A 19,004-nucleotide genomic window follows, 5' to 3' on the forward strand; every position below is an offset into this window, starting at 1 on the left:
CGACCGGACAGTGCTTCCCTGACTAAAACCCGATTTACCCCAAACTTTGGCCGGATCGCGCCACCGCTATTCAATCGGGAAAACTCTAAAGCGACCGAATGCAAAGAGGAAGAAGACGTACAGAAGAGGAACTGGGTTTATTATTATGTACACACATAAACAAACAGAAAGCAGTCACGTTTATTTACAGGGACATGAGACGCAGGTGACACAGTGAAATATTTAGCTCATACAGACTTATTGTTACTACCCAGGACAGCACGAACAAAACAAACTCACGTACGCAAATGGATGGAAATTGCAGGCAGGAATGACAGGAGGTGGGTGGCTGGAGGAAGGCACGGAGCTGGCTGGAGTTTGATCCCGCACGGGACGTCGGGCTGGACCTCGACGGCCGCCGATGCCACCGATCCTGTCGTGTGCGCGGGGTAGCGGGTCGGAGCTGCTTGGTGGAGCCAAGCCAACGCTGCTGGTGGGGGGTCTGGCGTGACGGGTTCTCTCTCCCTCTCTCACTAACTCCAGGATTCTTTCTCTGGTGCTTAGTCCAACTCTTCCTCACCACCGACAACTCAACGCAACCCCTCCACTCTACGCAAACACTGACCACCACTGACGACCAACCCAGCTCTGACCAAAAAAACCACACACTCCGCTCTTGTCGTAGCTCATTCCGTCCAAGCTCATCTGCCTTGGACCTTTTTTGCGACTCTCTTAAAAGCTCCTCTCCTTTCTCAGCCCATCTCATGTCTCTCCCTCCTTGTCTCAACTGCTTGGACTCCCTCTCGTCTGCACTTGGGAACGCCCCGCCGGCGGGTTATATAGGCCCCGCCCCTCAACCTTTTCGAACCTCCCCCAAACGTTCTCTCTCCGCCCTCTCAAGCCAAACCCCTTGTTCATGGTTGGTCGAGTGGGGCTGGCTTACTCCTCCCCTCCCTGACGAGGTGGGGACCCGCCTTTCTTCACCAACCCTGCCTCGTGGTCAATGGCGGCAATTGGAGGGGATGTAATTGACAATGGCGATCGAGGCCTGGCAATGACGAAAGGGAGGTTTTGGGAATGGGAATGAAGGGAATCTATCTCTTTCACTGGTGCAATGGAGTATTTCAATTAATGGGAGACACAGCCTTACCCTAAAACACATAATAAGATATAACTATCGAACAGGGGTATTCTATGATTGGCTGACGTGTATGCTTTTGGACTAATTATGGGGACGCCCTTTGACCTTTACACAACTCCGGAGGCAGGAGGCGCAGAATAAACAATAATCTATCTATAATTCCAGTAATCTCTGTCTGTACGTCTGTACGTCTGTACGTTTGTTTGTCTGTGACCGCTGTTTCTCGACAACCACGGGTCCGATATACTTTTAACTTGCCAGATATATTGCTGGGGACCCGAGGATGTGCCTTTTCAAGGTTTCATATTAATCGGACAATTACTTACCGAGCTATGTCCAAAAAACGATTCAACCAATCAGAGAGCAGCGAACGATCGCGTGTGCCGAACGTGGAGGACACACTCTGCCTCGGATGGCACATTTGACAGCGTATTCATTTATTTCACGTTTGCAAACTATGTTGGCGTTAAACTATGTTTTAAAACTAATAAAACCGAATTTGCGATTCATTCGCTTTCCTGCGCGTTTGTGCACGCGATGGCGATTTCTTTACCAAACTCCGGAAGCCGTTCGCTTTGGACCAAACCATTGCATGTAAATAGAGGGGGGGGATTGTCACCGTACTCGCAAGCCGTTCGCTTTGGACCAAACCATTTCATGTAAATAGAGGGGGGGGATATAATTTTAGATATAGATATAGTACGGGCAATGCCCTAGTAATAATAAAGCACACAATAAAAAAAATACAGTCCTCATATCCGCAACAATATATATATATATATGTATATATGTATATATATATATATATATATATATATATATATATATATATATATATATATATATATATATATATATGTATGTATGTATGTATGTATGTATGTATGTATGTATGTATGTATATATATATATATATATATATATATATATATAGATATATATCTATATATATATATATAGATATATAGATATATATATATATATATATATATATATATATATATATATATATATATATATATATATATATATATATATATATATATATATATATATATATATATATATATATATTGTTGCGGATCTCCCGAAGCCGGTTCCACATTATAAAGGGGGGATTAAACCCCCTTTTCCCCTTGGGTCTTCGTGTCCACGAGGCCGAATCACCACTTCCGGAGCAAGCGTGAAAAAGGGTATCGGGTCGACGCTGCACATACCTTTAACCCACGCTGCCACGAAAGCGGGGACCGAACCTCGCACAAGGCACGCTTAATCGAGTACGCCTGAGCGGTCTGCATATCACGTGATTCGTGTCGTTACTTTTATGGAACCCGATTCGAGCGGTTCTAGTCATACCATGCGAGGCCAATCAATGGAAGGGACGGGAACGGTCAAATAAGAGGAATAACACAATTTATTTACAATGTACAATAATCAGGATGAAGGAAAGGGGACACAGAGCAGAAGCTTAAACAATTTAACTTATCCCCAGACACAGGGCCCACTCACACACATGGGGAGAAGGAGAAAATAAGTTCGCGCGCCAAACGCGCCTAGCGTCGTCCACTCCGGGGCAGCTCGCCCGGCGTGGCCCTGTGGCGGTCACGGCATGTATGCAGGAGAAGGCCGGCAGGGAGGAGATCGCGCGTCTGTGGCCCGGAATGGGTCGTCTTCTTGAACGCGCGATTAATACAGTGCAGAGCGCAGGGCATGGGGCACGGGGAAAATTCGTGTACAATTGACGATAATAAGCAATTGTTCAATTCCCTCGTTCTGCAGCTCCACTCACGTTCTCAAGCTCAACTTAACTCCACTGCCTGTGCACACGACTCTGACTCAATCAATGCCTCGACCCGACTCTAACTCCAACTCTGACTCAGGCGAACTCCGAACTCTCAACTGAGGTGGGGGGCTCGGAGCAGGGTTTTATGGCCCAGCCCCTGCCCTACTCGAATGTTCCAAGCCCCACCTCTCGTCGCCGTGGTTAGCCACTCCCCTCGAGCCCTGATTGGCGGCTCGTTGCTTACCGGCCACTCCTCCTGCAGCTCCTCCCTCCAGCCTCGCTAGACTTGTTCAGGCCTGCCACGTGGCATGCTAGCGCCAAAAGACCGCCCTACTCACGGGCCTGCTCAACGCAAAACTAACACAGGAAAGGACTACGCTTACATTCACAAAGAAATAACTCAACTATCGTGAGGCTTCATGTTGTGGTGCGTCTACCTATGAGGGGGATTATCCTTTATTCCAAAACCGTAACAATATATATACAGTCACGTGAAAAAGTAAGTACACCCCATGTAAAGTTTTGATTTTTTCAACATATTTCAACATACCGCTATTTGATCTTCACTTCAACAATATTGATAGATAAAGGTGATATAATATAACAAATATAATGAAGCATTTACATTCTGTAGTCTATTGTATAATTTAAATAAACATAAATGCAAATTTCGCATGTGGAAAAAGTAAGTACACCCTTAGATCTAATAGGTGGTATTGCCCCCTTTGGCAGAAACAACCTCAAGTAGGCGTTTCTTATAACTGTCTACCAGTCTCTGACATCGACTGGGAGAAATTTTTGCCCATTCCTCCATGCAGAATTATTTCAGCTGTGCGATGTTTGAGGGGTTTCTTGCATGCACAGCTCGTTTCAAATCCCCCCACAACATCTCGATGGGATTTAGATCCGGGCTTTGACTTGGCCATTCCAGAACCCTCCATTTCTTTCTTTTCAGCCATTCCTTGGTGGATTTACTGGTATGTTTAGGATCATCGTCATGTTGCAAGGTCCACCTTCCGTTGAGCTACATCTTTCCGACAGATGGCCTCACATTATCCTCAAGCACCCAATGGTACAATGAAGAATTCATAGTGGATTCTATGATGGTGAGCTGCCCAGGCCCTGATGCAGCAAAGCTGCCCCAAACCATAATATTTCCACCACCATGCTTTACAGTTGGTATCAGGTTCTTGTGGTCAAATGCTGTCTTTGGTTTTCCCCAAACATGTCTTCTGGTACTGTGGCCAAATAGCTCTACCTCAAATAGCTCTACCTTTGACTCATCTGTCCAGAGCACATTGTTCCAGAAGTGCTGGTCTTTGCCTCGGTGTTCATTGGCAAACTTTAGTCTTGCCCTGATGTTCTTTCTGAACAGCAAAGGTTTCCTCCTGGCACACCTCCCATGTAGATCAAATTTGCGCAGCCTCGTCCTAATGGTAGATTCATGCACTTTGACATCAACAGTGGCAAGAGCTACCTGTAGGTCCCGTGATGACATTCTGGGGTTCTTAGAGACTTCTTTCAGCATCTTGCGGTCTGCTCTCGGGCTGAACTTGCTGGGGCGGCCTGGCCTGAACTTGCTGGGGCGGCCTGGCCTGAACACGTTGGCAGTTGTTTGGAATCTTCTCCACTTGTAGATGATCTTCCGGACAGTCGAATGATTGATTTCAAATTGTTTGGATATCTTTTTAAATCCCTTCCCAGACTCGTAGGCATCCATAACCTTCTTTCTGAAGGCCTCAGCGATCTCTTTTGATCTAGGCATGGTGACCCCGCACACTTCAACAACAAAGAGCAAACCAAACGAAATGTCTGAGGCTTAAATAAGACAGGTTCCTCCAAGATCCTCTCTGACGACATTCTAATCATTTGCACCTGAGCTGGTGCACCTGATTCTAATTTTAGGTATTTGAAGTAGTGATAAATGTAGGGGTGTATTTACTTTTTCACATGTGTTACGTGTTCCTCCCCGACCTCCTGGTCTCGGTATACCTCCGAACCCCGGGAGGATCCACGGCAGAAAAATATGTTATTCCGTGTTGAAATCAATATGGAAACCACACCAAGAGTTATCCACAAACAAAGAATATATTAAAAAGCACACAGGAATAACGATACATCAATGACAGCAATCAACCACACAATCAATATCTTAAGATGGTACCATCCTCTCTAGTAACCTAACTCAAACTCAATGCGCTCCCAGTGAATGGAACAGAACACTCCTCAATGTCTCTATAACTCGGAGGGGATCCCGGCGAAGAGGCAATGAGGCGCAGAAGGAGGGGTAGGCAAGGCGTGGACCGTCACGTGGTCCAAACCACAGCAAACTGGCGGTGGAAAGAGAAATCTCAAAGACGCGATCCAGACGTGCACATTCACCGTTCAATCCGCGAACCGCAGTGTAATCTTCACACGCCGCTTTAGTGCACACCCATCCCCGGCAGATCACCGGAGGGTGAGACCAGCTGACGCGGCAAAAAACCATGTTCAGTGAACGACGTGCGAGGGTCAAAATGGCGGACGGCTCTTACTCGAGTCGAAGGCTCTAGGCGAGGATTCTCCGGAACCTCACGCCTGTACCTGACTATGCAGGCTTTTTCAATACTCCAGCGATAACACCAATCGCACGAGATTCTTTTCACGGACTCAACGTTCACTCGCGACGTCCGCTCGACCACGCTCGCAACGGAGCTTCAAGACACGTCTTTTCACGGTCTCCTCACACCTTCTTCTTCTTCCCTATAGTCGTCTTCCGGCTTCCTGTCCCTTTTCCATGAGCGCTTTTAACCTTTTAACCACAATAACCATTTCCCTTAATCAACAATAACCACAATACTTAGAACCAACAATAATAATAATAACAACAATAATACTAAGTGCCGAATCCGTAACACATGTGAAATTTGCATTTATGTTTATTTCAATTATACAATGGACTCCAAAATGTAAATGTTTCATGATATTTGTTATATTATATTGTAGCGGTTACCGGAAGCATGGCACAATCACCTTGCACTGGCCGATGACGTAACCGGCGGGCGGTTACTTGCCCGGACTCGCCCAGACATGTCCGGACTTGCCTCGCCCGGGCGGACTCTCGATTTACATACCACGCCCCGTTGAGGCATGGCTGACTTATTTGCATACCACACCCCGCCTGAGAGGCGTGGCTTTTGTGTGGTGAACTTTCGTTATAAATTGCCGCCCGTGTTAACGGGCTATTCAGTGCTTTTGAGTTCTTTCGGTTTGAGCGAAAATAAATAGCTCAGTGAAACTTCGTTCCTGGTGTGGTCCATTTTGTCCGGCTTTATCGTGTGAGCATAGCTCCACAATATCACCTTCATCTATCAATATTGTTGAAATGAAGATCAAATAGCTGTATGTTGAAATATGTTAAAAAAGTCAAAACTTTACATGGGGTGTACTTACTTTTTCACGTGACTGTATATATATATATATACAATATGTAAATATATATTGTTGTGGATCTCTTGCATCGGCCTCTCCCCTTAACAAGGGGGGATTAGTCCCCTTGTCTTTTACTAGCCGACGGGATCCGGGGCTATGACGTCACTTCCGGACAGCGTTGAGTAGGGTCGTAGGACTAATCGCTAATACCTAATTACCAACGCTGCCCAGGAAGCAAGGAAATAAGCCCCGCTCGAATCACGGTTGTAGGTGGAAACGCCGAGCGATAGCGAACCGTGATCCGAGCCGTTAACAATTACTAAACCCGATCCGAGCGGTTCTGATCGTGCCACGCTTACCCAATGGAGGAAAACACTGATACGGTCGAATTTGGGAAGAAACAAGGAATAACAGATGTACAGTCATCCCTCGTTTATCGTGGGGGTTACGTTCCAGAACCCCCCGTGATAGGTGAAAATCCGCGAAGTAGAAACCATATATTAATTTTATTATTTTTATATATTTTTAGCCTTTAAAAACCCTCCCCATACTCTTATAAACCTTTCCCACGCTCTTATAAACCATTTCTACACACTTAAACACACTTTTGAGACCCATCCTTACGTATTAGAAAAATATTTGTATGTGTATATATAGCTGTACAGTATATTTGAAAATACTGTAATAGATACTGGGTAAGTATATCAATAATAGTTTTTACTGTACTGCACAGCAAAGAAGAGCATTACAGCTCTTCTGAAGGCGCCACTTCAGCAGGCGCCTCGTCAGGTGGTGCAGTATCTTCGTCGTCGTCCGGAACTTCTTTTCGTGCTGAAGGCGTAGGCGTGTCTTCTTTCTTTTTTCGGGTGAGAAACATAGTGATGGGCAGTTGCTGGCGCTGCCTTTTCTTCTGGGCGAGGAGGTTTTTATAGACTTCAATGCCTCCGTCGATTACATTTCTGAACTTCAACGAACGAATCATCTGGGGGTCCCATTCTTCAGCCCTTTCCTTAAGTTATTTTGCCATTCTCACTAGGGTTGCGAGGCGTTCCAGTGATAGGCCTTCTTCTTCTTCATCCCCTGGACCCTCTTCTTCCTCTTCTTCTTCCTCACTTGCTGACTTCGTCATCTCCGCCAGGTCTTCGTCCGTTAACGGATCTGAGTGGGTCTCGAGCAGCTCCTCACCGTCATCGGGAGTCATATCGTTGAAGCCATCTCCTCCTAGTAATTTTGCCAGCTTCACTGCCTTATCTACTGCAGAGTGGTGGACTTCGTCAGGAGAGAAACCCTTGTACACGTAATCGTGGACTACTTCTGGCCACAATTTTTTCCAGCAGGCATTCAAAGTTTCTGTCTTCATCTCCTTTATGGCCATCTGAATATTTTGCAGACACGTTGCAATGGTGTACTCACGCCAGTACGCTTTCAGCGAGAAGTTTTCGTCCGAGTCCATAGCCTCGACCAGGTGCTGCAGGGTGTTTCGCGTATAAAGTGCCTTAAATGCGCGAATGACGCCTTGATCCATGGGCTGTATCAGCGATGTGGTGTTTGGTGGTAAGAACTCTATTTGTACGCCATCATACGACAGGTCGAGCGCGTGACCTCCTGCATTATCCATGAGCAACAGCACTTTGAACTCGAGTCCTTTTTCTGCGAGATAAAGCTTGACCTCGGGAATGAAGCACTGGTGGAACCAATCGGATGTGAGGAGTTTCGTAATCCAGGACTTCTGGTTGTGCATCCAATACACTGGCAGCAGGTTCTTATTTTTGTTTTTGAGGACCTTTGGGTTTTTGGACTTATAAATAAGACCAGGCTTTATCATAAAGCCCGCAGCATTCCCACACATTACTAAAGTCACCCGATCTTTGTGGGCCTTAAATCCAGGGGCTCTGGCTTCCTCGATCATGATGAAAGTGCGAGACGGCATCCGTTTCCAAAATAAGGCTGTCTCATCCATATTAAAAACTTGTTCAGGCTTATAACCCCCTTCCTCGATGATCGTCCTGAACGTCTCGTTCACGTATCCCTCGGTGGCGGCTTTATCAGCAGAAGCAGCTTCTTCATGCAGGACCACGCTCTTTAGCTTAAATCGTTTTTGAAATTTTTCAAACCAGCCCTTGCTGGCATTGAATTTGGTTGGTTTGGTGGGAGATGCGGTCGATGGTTCGGATTCGGGGTCGTCGTCGCCAGCGCCTTCAGCAAACTTGGCGTAAAGCTGCCTGGCCTTCTCACGGATAACGTTGGTATCCAGTGGGATATTCTTCTTCCTGCAGTCACTGATCCAAAGGGCCAATGCAGACTCCATCCTTACAATGGCCTTATTGCGTGAAGTTACCACCCTTTTCGCTGTCTGGTTAAAGGACACTGCTGCCGTCGCCCTTATATTATTTTCGTCCTTCTTAATGTACCGGACCGTAGATTCATTGAGCCCATAATGGCGGCCTACAGCCGCAAAGCTTCTCCCTTCCTTTAACATGTCGAGGAGTTTCACCTTCTCTACGATATTAAGCATCTTCCTCTGGCGCTTAGGTTCAGTGCCAGAACCCTTAGAAGACGCAGAACGTTTACCCGTCATCGTAGGGCTTGAAACAACTTCACAATTTTACACAAAATGCACAAAAACACAACACCGCAGGATACTGAACAGCGTGCTCTGATTGGTCGCTTCTCATCCATCTGCCAATAGTGTGCCGCGTACGAAATCATCTGGGCAAACTAGCGCAAGCAACCCAAGCTTGGTTTTCCATACGCGCGATTCTTTGTCTACTCATTTATAATGCGTATTTTATTTCGATTTACTGTAATATTCTTTTAATATAGGTTTTAATTAATGTGTTATATTTTTATTTGTATTATTATTAATTTTTTAGGCTAGAAAATGCTTATTTTACCGCAAAAATAATTAAAATCTAAAAAAATAAAAATACCTATAGGCCGCAGAATCCTGCGATATAATGAAAAATCCGATATATAATTTTACATATACTAGTGTTACATATTTATGTGAATGTATGTGAATTACCATTCAGGTCTTTGCTTATCCATGTGTAATAGATTAAGGGTTGTTGTGGTTGGAGGGTCAGGAGCCCTTCTGAAAAGTGTCCGGAAACGGAAGTGACCGGAAACGGAAGAGGAAAAGACACGAGGAAGAAAAGCAACGAGTATTCTTCTTCCTCGCCCCGCTCCGACGAAAGGTGGGATCGACCTTGCGCCGCGTGGAAAAGCGGCGTTCCGAAGCCCGTCTGGCGAGAGGAGTTACCGGGACGTGTACCTACCCGGTGGAGACGTCAAGTTGACGTGGGGCCGTGCATCGACCCCGCGTCTGGCACCGTTCGCGGCACCGTCTAAACAGACGCGTACGGGTCGCACGTTGGGGCCTAATACGCCTTGCAAGCGGCGTGGGGCTTTTGGCTTGCTTTACCGTACCCGCTTCGCGTGGCCACGAGGGGCTGCAGCCGCGGTGCCTGGTACGATACCTGCCCGGTGGAAACACGTCCACCCGGGGTTCGTTCAACCGCCCGAGTGCGGCGACGCCGACCAGCATCTTGGTCAGGAGGGGCCCAGAGACATTGTGAGGGGCAGAGACCAAAAGGGGGTCGTGAGTACAGAAGGGGACACACATATATAAGATGGCCATCTTAATCATATAGGGAATTGATTGTGGATTGGGAATTGTTGATGGTTGTTTGTTGTTGATTGCTCGGGGAATATCCGTGATTGTATCATTGAAATTGTATGATATCCTTACCCTGGAAATATATCATTGAACATCAGTTTCTCTTGGGTGGAATTCATAGGGATTGCGTTGCGAAAGCGCATATATAATACTACTGTCTGGCGAAGGTCCTCTCACGGTCCGGGGGTCACCGAGACCAGGTAGTCACCGAGGGGACCACGTAACAGAATTGGGGGCTCGTCCAAATTACGATTTGCGGATTCGCAATTGGGTCTACGTCCGGGATCTAAAAGTGTATTTGTATAAAATAATAAAATAATATTTTTATTAATTAAAATTTATTAATTAAGTATTAATTGGTAAATTTTTGGGGAAATTGGGGTAAAGTCTTGGGTGAAGGTTAACAGGTGTTAACGATAGTCACCATGGCGTTTGTGGCACAGAACTTTGCGGTAACACCGAGTGAGGCACAGTTCCGAGCGTTACTAAAGTCGGACCTCTTGAAATTGGCCAAACATTTTAACTTGGAGGTCCGAACTAATTTGAGGAAGGCAGAGTTGCAGGCCACGGTGATACAATCTATGGTGGGATTAGGAACATGGGACGAGTTAGCCTGGGAGTGGCTACCCGAAGAACCAGAAGACGTTGAGCTCCGGAAACTGGAGTTGCAATTACGGAGCCAGGAACGGATCAAAGAAGAAGAAAGGAAAGCAGAAAAGGAAAGAGCAGAAGAAGAAAGGAAAGCAGAAAAGGAAAGATCAGAAGAGGAAAGGAAAGCAGAAGAAAGGAGAGAAGAGAAACAAGCAGAGGAAAGGAGAGTGGAACGAGAACTCCAGGAAAGGTTAAAAGAAGAAGAAAGGAAAGCAGAAGCGAGGAGAGAAGAGAAACAAGCAGAGGAAAGGAGAGTGGAACGAGAACTCCAGGAAAGGTTAGAAGGGAGAAAAGCAGAGGAGAGGAGAGCTGCAAGGGACCTCGAAGCAGAGGAGAGGAAAGCGGAAAGGGAATTAAAGGAACGTGACATGGAGCTTCAGCAAGAAATCAAATTCAAGGAGCTGGAGTTAATGAGAGAACGGGGAGAGGCACCACCCTTGCTGACGGGGTCGACACCTAACCAGAAAACCTGGGATGTGGGCAGACATGTGAGGCTGGTTCCACCGTTCAGTGAAAAGGAAGCCGCGAATTTTTTTCCACACTTTGAGAAAGTGGCTCGACAATTAAACTGGTCGGAGGAGGCCTGGACCATACTCGTGCAAAGTGTGCTGGTGGGGAAAGCTCAGGAAATTTATTCGGCGCTACCAATGGACCAATGTGCAGATTATGAGGTACTGAAGAAGCACATCCTCAAAGCCTATGAGTTGGTTCCGGAAGCTTACAGGCAAAAATTCAGGAATGCCAGGAAGAGGGAGAGTGAGACCCATGTGGAGTTTGCCAGAGTGAAAGAAAACATGTTTGATCGGTGGTGTGAGTCAAAAGGAGTCGGGAAAGACTTCGAAACATTGCGGGACTTGATCCTGGTGGAGGAATTCCAGCAGTGTGTCCACGAGGACATCAAAGTGTACCTGCAGGAAAAGAAAGTACCAAAGTTGTGGGACGCAGCCACCATGGCAGATGATTATGCCTTAACCCACCGAATAGGGGTCCACGAACTTAACTCCTCGCCTAGATCTCCGCAGGGGAGGTGGGGAACAGCAGGTGCGGAGAGCGACCATACATGGCGGTGGCCTCGGGAGGATTATGGGGACAACGCGGATACCCCACCTGTTCGAAATCAGAGGGATGCGGGCCCAAGACAAACTTATAGTTCGGGGGGCCCGAGGCAGACCACGAGTTTTGCCTCCGGGCCTACTTGCGCTTTTTGCAAGAAACCTGGACACTTGATGTCCAGTTGTTACCGCATGAAAAGGGAAGACCCAGAGCGGAGTCCGACTATTACGACTCCAAATGCAATGGCCATTGTGAGAAATCGCCATCAAAAGGGTTACCAACCATTTATTTCAGAGGGGTTTGTGTCACGGGATGGAGCCTCGACTAACCGGAGACCGGTTAGGATATTGAGGGACACAGGGGCACATCAATCTTTAATGCTTGAAGGCATTTTGCCATGGTCCGAGGAGACGGCAACGGGGGATAGTGTTCGTTTACAGGGGATCGGGGGCGGTGTTAGTGCTCCCCTTCATGTCATCCATTTGGAGTCCGATTTGGTGTCAGGACCGGTCACCGTCGGTTTACAAGCCACGCTTCCTGTAGAGGGTGTATCTGTGGTTATCGGGAATGATTTGGCCGGGGGTCAAGTTTATGGTAACCTGAGGGTTGGTAAAGAGCCCAGCAGGGAATATAACACCACACCAGCTCGGGATGGCGACAAAAGTGCCAAGTTATTTGTAGGGGGACTGAACTTCAAAACAGAGGAAGAAGTTCTGACCTCTGTTTTCAACAGATATGGGCCGCTGGTGGAAGTGCGGTTGGTAAGAGACTGGGAAACGCAACAGTCAAGAGGGTTCGGCTTTGTCACGTTTGCCAGCACAAAAGACGCCAGAGAGGCAGAGAAGAATTGGAATGGCAAGGATTTGGAGGGTCGGACCATAACAGTAGGGAAGGCATTTCGTAGGCGTCGAGAGGTCTACAGGAGAGGACAACTGGGCGGTAGTTTTGGTGGTGGCCGCAATCAATATTATTATGGAGGCTCCCTGAGTTACGGCCGCTCCCGAAGGAAGGATTGGCAAAGTAGTGGCCGAGAAGGAGACCGCTATTCATGGGACTACAGGGACAAGTGGTCCCACCCTAATTATTAGGGAAGTTCTGAGAAGTTGAAGCACTGAATGCGGCGGAGCCGCCGAGCCAAGATTCCTACACGGATTAACCGTGAACGCCGTTCCTAAAGGCGTCCAGGTAGTGAACTTTCATGCACGGACTAACCGTGAACTCCACGTTCCTAAAGGCATCCATGTAGTGAATACTCGGCTTGGCCTCCCGGAAAAAGTGCTATCGAGTTGCTTAACTTTGGATCTTTGATCAACCCCTTAACCTTCATTCACAAGAAACTGACGGTCAAAGTCAGAGGGTCATGAGATGGAGTTTGATTTGGCAGGGACAATGTCGTTGCTGGTGCTTAGTCCAGAGGGAGTAATCTGGAGGGGGGTGGTGAAATTTTGGTTGCTTTATTTTTAAGTGATAACTGTGCCCGGGGGGAACTGATAATGTGGGGGGGTTGAGTTATCTGGTTTGTTTCTCCAAATTGGCCGGCAAAGAAAGTTTTCGCTGGGTTCAAACTTTCTTTCTTGAAGGGGGGGAGTGTTACATATTTATGTGAATGTATGTGAATTACCATTCAGGTCTTTGCTTATCCATGTGTAATAGATTAAGGGTTGTTGTGGTTGGAGGGTCAGGAGCCCTTCTGAAAAGTGTCCGGAAACGGAAGTGACCGGAAACGGAAGAGGAAAAGACACGAGGAAGAAAAGCGACGAGTATTCTTCTTCCTCGCCCCGCTCCGACGAAAGGTGGGATCGACCTTGCGCCGCGTGGAAAAGCGGCGTTCCGAAGCCCGTCTGGCGAGAGGAGTTACCGGGACGTGTACCTACCCGGTGGAGACGTCAAGTTGACGTGGGGCCGTGCATCGACCCCGCGTCTGGCACCGTTCGCGGCACCGTCTAAACAGACGCGTACGGGTCGCACGTTGGGGCCTAACACGCCTTGCAAGCGGCGTGGGGCTTTTGGCTTGCTTTACCGTACCCGCTTCGCGTGGCCACGAGGGGCTGCAGCCGCGGTGCCTGGTACGATACCTGCCCGGTGGAAACACGTCCACCCGGGGTTCGTTCAACCGCCCGAGTGCGGCGACGCCGACCAGCATCTTGGTCAGGAGGGGCCCAGAGACATTGTGAGGGGCAGAGACCAAAAGGGGGTCGTGAGTACAGAAGGGGACACACATATATAAGATGGCCATCTTAATCATATAGGGAATTGATTGTGGATTGGGAATTGTTGATGGTTGTTTGTTGTTGATTGCTCGGGGAATATCCGTGATTGTATCATTGAAATTGTATGATATCCTTACCCTGGAAATATATCATTGAACATCAGTTTCTCTTGGGTGGAATTCATAGGGATTGCGTTGCGAAAGCGCATATATAATACTACTGTCTGGCGAAGGTCCTCTCACGGTCTGGGGGTCACCGAGACCAGGTAGTCACCGAGGGGACCACGTAACACTAGCGAGAAAAACCCGCGATGTACCGAAGCCGCGAAAAGTGAAGCGCGATATAGCGAGGGATGACAGTATTTGCAATTTGTACAGGAAGGAGAAGAACACCACACAGTGCAGCCTTATTACAGTCTTAACTTATCCCAGGACACGGGCCCGTTTCACACTCAGACACACTCACACGGGGATGTAGATGGTCAGGTTGATGGTCCAGGGATGATGGCATTCAGGCAGTTCGCTCCGGTCCCCGACTCGTACCGCGAAGAAGATGGTCAGGGCGGCAGAAGCTCCCCGCGGGTCGTTGGTGCGGATCGGACAATTACGGGGTTAAAGGCGGGGTGAAAGGTAGGGCTGGCTGGGCGGTTACTTGCGACCACGGTCGCGTACGTAATAGATGAACCGGGCTTGGCGGTTATCCTTGCGGTCACGGCCGCGTACGTAATAGAAGAGCCGGCGCTATATGCGCTCCCAATACAGTTCGATGGCAAAGCGCCTCTCCCGCAGAAGTCCTTTTAGCACCGTCCTCATACAAAGCGCGTATCCTCTGCAAGTTCTCTTTCAACGAATCCTTTATCATGCGCAAGCCCAAACATGCGAGTCCTCGACAGTCCTGTCACAAAGCCCTCTCCCAACGAGTCCTCTTTAAGGGCTTTGTGCGCGTGCTTATATAGCCTTTTCAGCGAACCTTCCAGCACTTGCCAGATGCGCCCTCTCAAGCCATGCCCACCGAGCCCTGGTTGGTTGTTGCCCTTACCGTCACCGCCTTCTGACGTGCTGCTTGATGCGGCCACACCTCGTCCTCGCGCTCCTCCCTCTTTCCAAGCCTACCTCGTGGCATTTGACTGGCTTCGAGCGAAACCAAGGGCAGCGAACGCTGCTGGCAGCCAAAGCATAACAAACTGCCGCGGGTAGCCCAAAGCGTAACAAATTGAGGGATGCCAAATGGAGCGCGGGATCGATTATGCCCATGATGGAGATTGGAGGGTGGCCGCAAAATGAAAAGGACCTAAGCTTATTATTTCTTCACACAACGCAGGTATCACTAGTGGAAATGGCCTTATCCTCACACATACTGTGACATAACTAATGTTCTAAGGGGCCTACGTGTTGCTTGTGGACTAACTATGGGGGCAAACCTTTAACCTTTAATGATGTTCTATTTACACTCTCAAAACCGTAACAATATATATATATATATATATATATATATATATATATATATATATATTGTTACGGTTTTTAGAACCTTCACCAGTAAATTTTAGTAAATGTTTCCCTTATAAATGATCCCCGGTAAATATCCCCATCAATTGGCTTTGTTAAAGATCGCACCCTAGTTAGTCCATGTACAACACGTAGCGAACCATAGGACCTCTCTGTAGTTATTTCATTATTGTGTGTTTCAGTTAAGGATCTGTTCCCAATAGTTGAATCTGCATTGCATTAATCAAATAAGATAGGCCCCATTCCGTCCATTTTGCGCTCTCCCTCTCCAAATTGTGGTACTTCGTTTGCCAGCAGTGTTCGCCGCCGTTGCATTGGGCGGTTTGCTGGCACCACGCCGCCATAAGCCATGCGGTTAAGCCGAGGAAGAAGGGGGCGGAGCCACCAGAACAAGGTGTGGCACGTCGACTCGTCAGCAGAGGTGGAGTCAGCAAGCCCTTACCGATCAACCAGCGCTGAGGTGAGCCAACCGGTCGGCATGTCATCAGAGCCGGCGGCTTGATTTCAACACGGACAATAAAAGCGGCTGTGAGGGACTGCTTAGATGAGTTGAGGGAGAAGACGTGATCCGGAGATGAGTGAGGGAGTTGAGGGAGAAGACGTGATCCGGCAGATGAGTGAGGTACCCGACGAGGATACGGAGCATTGTAAGGAGGAGAGTGGGTCTGTTTGATGGCGACAATCCCGCGCTTTATTCGCATTGTCCGACCGTGTGAGATACAAGACCAGAAGCTGCCGCTGGCTGTTCACTTCCAGCCCGGAGCGTGGACCTGGAGCGGACCTCAATGCTGTGCCTCTGCCCGGACCTTCCAGCCCTGCTGTCCCACCTGGACCTTCTGCCTCTTCCAGTCATTCCTGCCTATTCCCCTTTCGTGTAAGTCTGTGTGTTCTGTCCTGGGCATTGATAATTAAGACTGTTTTTAAGGTTGCCCTGTGTATCTTCTTCTTCTTCTCCTTGTAAATGCCCTTCTTTCGTTTCCTCTTTTAGTATAGAAATAAACCTGTGTTCTTCCTTTACCCTTTTTGGTTCTTTGGCTTCCTCTCATCCGGTCGCTTTAGTCTTTTCCCCATTGGTACCTGTGGCACAATTTGGCCAACGCTCAGAATCGGGTTAGTCGATTGCTAACGGCTCGAATCGCGGATTGCTAAACCGCTCGGCAAATACCATCTTGTCCGTGGTTCGAGCGGTACTTGTCTCCCTGCTTTGCGGAGGGATTGGTAAAGGTATTCGGGAGAACACCTTGACCAATAACCCTGACCAATCTCACCCCGCAAAGGAGCGTTATAAGTAGCAGGACTAGAGACGGCCAGCTTAACAGGCAAAGGGGATTAACCCCCCCTTGCTAAGGGGAGTGCCGTCTCTGAGATCCGTAACAATATATATATATATATATATATATATATATATATATATATATATATATATATATATATATATATATATATATATATATATATATATATATATATATAAACACGTATATATATATATAAACACGTATATATATATATATATATAAACACGTATATATATATATAAACACGTATATATATATATATATAAACACGTATATATATATATAAACACGTATATATATAGAAACACGTAAACACGTACCGGACTCCTGCAGACCGGACAGCGGACGGGTTCCAACCACGATCCAGTTCGCCAGTACGTCACCAGACATGCACCTGCGGGTAAACACAGCCATGTACTTACACCTCCACCTGTGATCATCCTTCCTCTTGTTTTATCATTTCATCGCACTCACATTATTATCCTCTTTAATTTCCCATAAAACCCGACTCCTCCTCTTCCTCTTCCTCCTTCATAGCCTCCTCTATTTCCATGATGTTTATACAGCATCGTCCTTTCAAAGTAATGATGGACGATGTCCTGGCCCTTCCTACCACCCAGTTACCACAAAAGATGTGTCCACAACTCGTCTCGACCGGACCCGTTGGATCCTGAAGACAAATCGGACAAGTGTCGGTACATCTTCCTCGCATTCTATCTCGATGCGATCCTTCCCCTTCACCCGGTTCTTCTGGCTCTCCATCATGATGCCTTTCCTGTTCCTGAAAGAAAAAAGGGAAAATAATAAAGAGAAACAGCAGTTTTATTTTTAAAAAACAATACTGGAATGAAATAGCAAACAAAGAAGATTCCAGAGGAAGATTTCAATTCATTTGTACGTTAATCTTCTACTCCATTTTTTAAGCTCTTCCAAAAGAGCACAGACACTAAATAAGGAAACACAGGAAACGGAATTTAGAATAAAAAACAATAGGACAAGCAACGAATACAAAATGCAAACAAAACGTATTTTCTCACTCAGGAGTCAAGCAGATCTTGTAAAGACCCTTTCTGCACCACAATGAAACCGTCATGTCACACCAAGTGCAGCTGTACATGTCCGGAGTACTCTGATGTCAGAGTTTATAAGTTATCACATAAAAACATGGAGATATCTCCTTTGGTAACGAGTTATCAAGCGTGACACATTGCAAATCGAGGCCTTTCATAAGAACATCTAATGTAGGAAAGTATCCAAAATAAGGGGAGGCTACTTATTCAATCTCCTATACTGCTTACACTGCCTTTTTGATTTTGCATTGTAATAACCCTCTGTGTGTAATGGTGTCCTTTACACCTGTACCTTAAACTATCACTGTAAACAAAACTGGGGCCATAATATCACTAGCGTAACAATTTCCTCACAGCTACATTCATCGGGATACAAGCTCAAGCCCGACAATGCGAGTCCGCTCATCCCTCATCCGCTCCCTTTGTCCAAATACTTCTCTATTTAAAATTTCTCCAAATTTCTCCAAGCCTTCCCACCACAATTACCATTCAGAAATCTTGCCATGGGTGAGGGCCAAACTGGCATCACGAGTCGCCTACCCCGTGAACTGCGGCATTAAACGCTTCACGGGTTCGGTAGAAAAAAAGGAAACGCAGAAGATCTTGTGTACAACTTTTAATGCAACGTGAATCAAACAGGTAACAAAGACTTTTCAATATGGACCCAAGGGACCTCTAGAGCATCTGTGAGAAGCAAATCTGGATGAGTTTCCACAATACAGGAAGTCGTACTTTCTACCAAACATGATTACATCATGAACAAAACATACAGCAGACATGGGTTCTCTCTTTCTCTCTCTCTCACCCGGTTATTCCGAATCTCCTCTCTTAGCCTCTCAATCCCTTGCCTGGACCCTGGGTGGATGGAAGGAGGCAGCCTCCGCCTAGGGTGGGGAATACACATTGCATAATCTGAACATAGGTTGATAAAAAAAGTCCATAAAAAACATACTTTATGATTAAACCAAAACAGTGATATAAAATAATGAAAAAATAATTATATCGGTACATAATTAGTTCAGTTTGAAAACAAATGGAGATAGAACGGCCCTTGGTAGAGAGCATACCTCTGCCAGGTGAACAGTTTACGTTTTGTATCCACCGATAGGCCAGATCTGGATCCGGACCTGAACTAAAATCAAATTGGCTTGTTCTTGTCACCTACCCAACTCATCCACCAAGTTTTGTCATAAGACATCCATAACCTTTTGAAATATCGTG

The 19,004-nt window shown here is 46.9% G+C and overlaps 1 protein-coding gene across 1 annotated transcript in view; it reads right to left on the reverse strand.

The window, feature by feature from the left end:
- Positions 1-19,004, reverse strand: part of LOC137421309 (E3 ubiquitin-protein ligase RNF170) — a 69,682-nt gene that overhangs the window by 13,422 nt on the left and 37,256 nt on the right. The window contains exons 2-4 of the mRNA XM_068107219.2: positions 18,589-18,667; positions 17,338-17,494; positions 17,034-17,107 (exon numbers count right to left, since the gene is read on the reverse strand). Coding sequence (XP_067963320.2) covers positions 17,034-17,107; positions 17,338-17,494; positions 18,589-18,667 — 310 coding nt within the window. The remainder of the gene's footprint in view (positions 1-17,033; positions 17,108-17,337; positions 17,495-18,588; positions 18,668-19,004) is intronic.

This window comes from Myxine glutinosa, chromosome 2 (assembly GCF_964187855.1).
Source record: "Myxine glutinosa chromosome 2, kmMyxGlut1.1, whole genome shotgun sequence".
Classification (NCBI taxonomy): domain Eukaryota; kingdom Metazoa; phylum Chordata; class Myxini; order Myxiniformes; family Myxinidae; genus Myxine; species Myxine glutinosa.